This window comes from Microtus ochrogaster, linkage group LG8 (genome assembly GCF_000317375.1).
Source record: "Microtus ochrogaster isolate Prairie Vole_2 linkage group LG8, MicOch1.0, whole genome shotgun sequence".
Classification (NCBI taxonomy): domain Eukaryota; kingdom Metazoa; phylum Chordata; class Mammalia; order Rodentia; family Cricetidae; genus Microtus; species Microtus ochrogaster.
Window position 1 is genome coordinate 25974450 of NC_022033.1, and position 4435 is coordinate 25978884.

Genomic DNA, 4435 nt, shown 5'->3' on the forward strand with positions numbered 1-4435 from the left:
CCCCGCGCCGCCACCGCCCCAGCCCGCCCCACCCGGAGGTCCCGCGTGGAGCTGCCGCCGCCACCGCCGCCGCGGAGGAGGAGGATGAAGGACAAACAGAAGAGGAAGAAGGAGCGCACGTGGGCCGAGGCCGCGCGCCTGGTGAGGCGAGCTGCCCGGGGGGCCGCGGCGGGGGGTCTGGGGGGTGGGCTCCCGCGCGGCTCCCGGGGCGGGGGAGGGGCGAGGCCCTGCCCACCGCAGCAGGGGGCGGGGCCGCCCGGGTGTGGAGCGCCGGACGTCCCCGGCCCTCGGGCTGTGGCGCCTTTTTCTGCACACCCCACTGAATTCCTGCGGAGGGGCGAGCTGGCGTACGGCTCCTCCCCTCTGAGCGCCTGGGCTTCGGCCTCCCCTCCCCCACGTCGGCAGCGACAGGGTGTCCCGGGAAACGCAGTTTATTCATTTGCGGGAGTGAGGTTTCCGGGAAGGGTCGGAAGTGCTTCCCTGACTACTTCGTGGGCAGTGGAGTGGGTCAATGGACACCGCGGGGGTGGGAACGCGCCCCTGGTTTCAAGGACATGAGAAGCATTTAGAGCGTTGACAATTTAAACCAGGTGTTTGGGGAAGCAATTGCCTGAGGACCAATCTGGCCCCTGAGCAGTGGTTCTTGGTTCTCAAACTTGAGTGCCCGGTGGGAGTATACCTGGGGACTTCGTTTAAAACACTGTTTCTAGAACTCATTTTAAACACTGAACCCGAGATTCTGCTTAGAAACAGTACTTTAGCCAGCTCCTTGAGGGATTATTATGCAGGTGGCCTGTGGACATTAAATCACACTGAAGCTCTGTGACTGCTCTAGAGGTAGGCACTTTGCAGGAGGAATTGAATGCAGTTGGCAAAGAGTATCTGTCTTCATACGGAGGCTTCTGCTCAGAGGGTTTAGCAAGACCTAAATAAATAATAGATTGCTTGAGCTAGTTGCCTGCCCAGAGGGTTTGTGAACGTGTGAGACCACTTCCTTTTGAAATTAAAATACAAAGCCAAAAGACTTGTGGCATGTTCTTATAAAGTATTGCTGATGCCAGTCCTAATAGGCTATACTTTTCTCGGAGATGTCACTTCCTCAGGCGCCACAGTGCAAGGTTATGGTGCATCCTTCTTGTCTGTTGACGCCCAGTATTTTATATGTAATTGTTATAATTCAGTTTTGAGGATGGAGTCAAGCTCACCTTTCTTATGGTTTCTTTTAATGAAAAGTGAGTTCTGCCTCTAAAGTGTTGGAGGTTGATAAAAATCTAGAGTGCACCCTTGTCTTTCTTGGGCTCATGAAAGCCGGTTATTGATTTAGCCGGGCTGTTTGAACTACCAGAGAATTTCCACTGGTGTTTCTGGTCATCTGTCTTGTTACCCTGGGAGCAGAAACGGGGTTTGTTTGTATAAGGTTGTATAGTTTGGTTTATTTTTTTGTCTGGCATATGAAAATTGAAACCCCGTGGTGGTACCCCCCTTCTGTGATTCAATCAAAACTAGAATATTTGGCTAGTTTTTACAATCTTGGGACTTGAGGATTTCTTCAGTGATGCTTCACCTGGAGACAAATTAAGGCCTGCAGGAACCTATGAAACAGCTGAAATGAAGCGTGGGTTTTTTTTTTTTTTTCCATGGAGGTGGTTGTTGTTGAGTCTTGACTGTTAATTGAAATTCTGAGTTGTTGTATGCAGGTGTTTGACTCTGGGCACCCAAAGAAAATTTGCTTGCCAGAGCCCTGCAGGTTAGAGGTAGGTGAAAGTACCTTTAAATTCTGTGTTGTGTTCTGACACTTCTAAAAATCTTCTTGTCTCAAAGCTCTTTTGGCTCTTATTATATGAAAGGTTCTAGCAATTAGGAATCCGCTATTGTTTTAAGCCTCTTTAGGTTCTTAAATTTACTGTGGTTTGAATTCCAAGGTTAAGGTTGCTATTTCTATTTTATTACTGGCTCACCTTCAAGCTTAATTATCTTAAGTTATTTCTCTTTCTCTCCTTTGACTCTTGGGTTAAAAATAGTACTCTGAACAGGAATTTCTTTGTGGCGTAGTTGTACATTTGAAAGAGGACTTGTGGGAATGTGGTATGCAATCTTGTATATCTTTTATGTGGTTTGTGTTTTAGAATTTTCTGTGTCTTTGTGGGGGTACGAGGGAGACTTGAGTCTTCTTCCCACTGAGTTTATTAGCTTCTACTGCAAAGGGCTACCTGACAAGCAGAGAGTGGCGATGGCAGCGCATTCATTTTGTAACAGGATTATTAACTACTTTTAATGGTTGAATTTAAAGTGTGTGTGATGACCACATGCATTTGTCAGGTGGAAGTTTCTAGTTTCTCTTGGCTTCACTCAGGTTGGCAAGAAGATAATCTTTTAAATGCTGGTTTGGTGGAGGAAAGCCAAGAATTCATCCCTGTAGATTTTTTTTTTTTTTGCAGTTGTTTTAAGAAGTGGATATTCTTCTCTCAGATGACTTTTAGTGTGGTTCTAGCTGTCTGAAGTAGAGAAGGGTAAATTTACCTGCTTGTTAGGAACAATTTGGGAGACACAGCCAAGGGGATGTCCCTTAAAATTGAGTACAATTCTTAAATAGATTTCTATCTTACACTTATTTATGACTACCATTCTTACATCAAACTTTTTTTTCCTTTTAAGTAGAAGAGATACTTTTTTCTTTCCTTCAAAAAAAATGTGAAGTCTATAGAGAAAGCCAGAGACTAGAACACTGCAGGGGTGTTCTGAAAGCTAGTGGTGTATGCAATTGTAATGAAAGTGAATACTTTGTATCTTTAGGTGTAACGGCTCTTTAGAATTTTCTTCTGTTTTGAGATTCTCAAGCTCTTCCTGGCTACTATTTAAATAATTGGTAGATATTATTTTCAGAGTCATACTTCTCTAAAAAATGTTTGTGGGAAGATTGCTAGCTCAGCTCGTATCAGAGAGATGGTATCTTGTACCTGGACATTAGTCGCATGTAAGTTTATTGTAGGTTTGTTAAGTCAGCCTTGCCTGTTGGCACTTGGGTAATCTATAAAGAGGAGGATCTTGTAGCTTTTTGGAGATGGGTATTCAGATCCTTGACTAGAACTTCAAGTGTATGTGTTACTGGAGATGCACAAATTTAAATGGATATCTTGGTTTTTGCCTCTTGTTTAGGAATAAATATGATTAGTTTCTCACTTCCCCTTTGAAGTCTCCTAGCTTGGGAGATAATTACTTGTACTGTGGAACAGTGGGAATACCATAAGAGATTGGAGTCTGCCTGGCATAGATTGGGAACTGCTTCCAAAAGGAAGGTACTTTCTGACATGAGTCTTGAAGGGTCAGTGTAAGGTAGGGAGGCCTATCACAGAGGAGCCTATTCCTGCAGGAGCTGATGAAAGAAGAATGGCTGAGGGAGGAGAGAAAACAAAGAATGGATACAAACATTTGCAAAGTGTGTAGCTGGGGTGGGGCAAAGAATAGTCACTGGTGCAGAAGCAGGAAGTGTTAGTGAGGTAGTCTGATAGTCTTGTGGGGGACTTGTGTGCCCAGCCTCTGAGCACCTACAGGTCCCTATTTAAGTGCTCTTTAATCTGAGAGAAGATCTCCAAATACTTGAAGAGTGAGAGAGGACCTTTGGCTCAGATTGCCTAGGTACTTGCTTTAGGTTAGAGAGTAGAATTTAAATCTTGGCCTATCTGATTCTAAAGCCTGTGCTTTAGTGGGAGGCAGGGTAGGCTCTGGAAACTTACCTTCTTCTGCATGTGGAGAGAGAGGCAGAGTTATTGAGGATGATTTAAAATAGAACCATGATGAAGGTAAGCTCAAGATCCCTAGAATTTGGCCTGGCACAAAGCAGGTGTTCCCTGTGGTTTTAAATGAGGGACAACCACAAATAGGGGTGGATTTTAGGAAAACAGGGCCTTACCATGTATATATGGAAGAGGCTAGGCTGTTAAGTTGTGTCATTAGCTGTGGTCGTGAACCAGGTAGATGAGAGTGAAGGGTGCCACATGTGTTGCTGAATTAGGTGATTTGAGTGCCAACCAAGGTAGGGAATATAGGGAGAAAGGGCAGGCTGAGGTGAATTAGAGTAGAACAAATCAAGAATGGATAGCTAGACCGAGGCGTTAGACAGAGCTACTCGAGTCTGAAGCTTGGGAGAAAGTCAGGACTAGAGGTAGATAGGATCAGATTTCTCAGCATTAGAATAAGTGTTAGTAATTGACACATTATCCAGGAGCAGTGTAAAAATTAGAGAGGCTAAGGGGGAAGAGTAGAAGTTTTGTTTTAGTGCTCACTTCTCCAAACCTTGATTTCCTTTAATGACAAGGTTTTCTGTGGCATTCCTTTGGAACTTCCTGCTTGTCCTTTTTTTTTTTTTTCGAGACAGCTTTTCTCTGTGGTTTTGGAGCCTGTCCTGGAACTAGCTCTTGTAGACCAGGCTGGTCTC

The 4435-nt window shown here is 44.8% G+C and overlaps 1 protein-coding gene across 1 annotated transcript in view; it reads left to right on the forward strand.

Moving 5' to 3' along the window:
- The first annotated feature begins 21 nt into the window (after positions 1 to 21).
- Positions 22 to 4435, forward strand: part of Asxl1 (ASXL transcriptional regulator 1) — a 73275-nt gene continuing 68861 nt past the window's right edge. The window contains exon 1 of the mRNA XM_005363226.2: positions 22 to 141. Coding sequence (XP_005363283.1) covers positions 85 to 141 — 57 coding nt within the window. The 5' untranslated portion in view covers positions 22 to 84. The remainder of the gene's footprint in view (positions 142 to 4435) is intronic.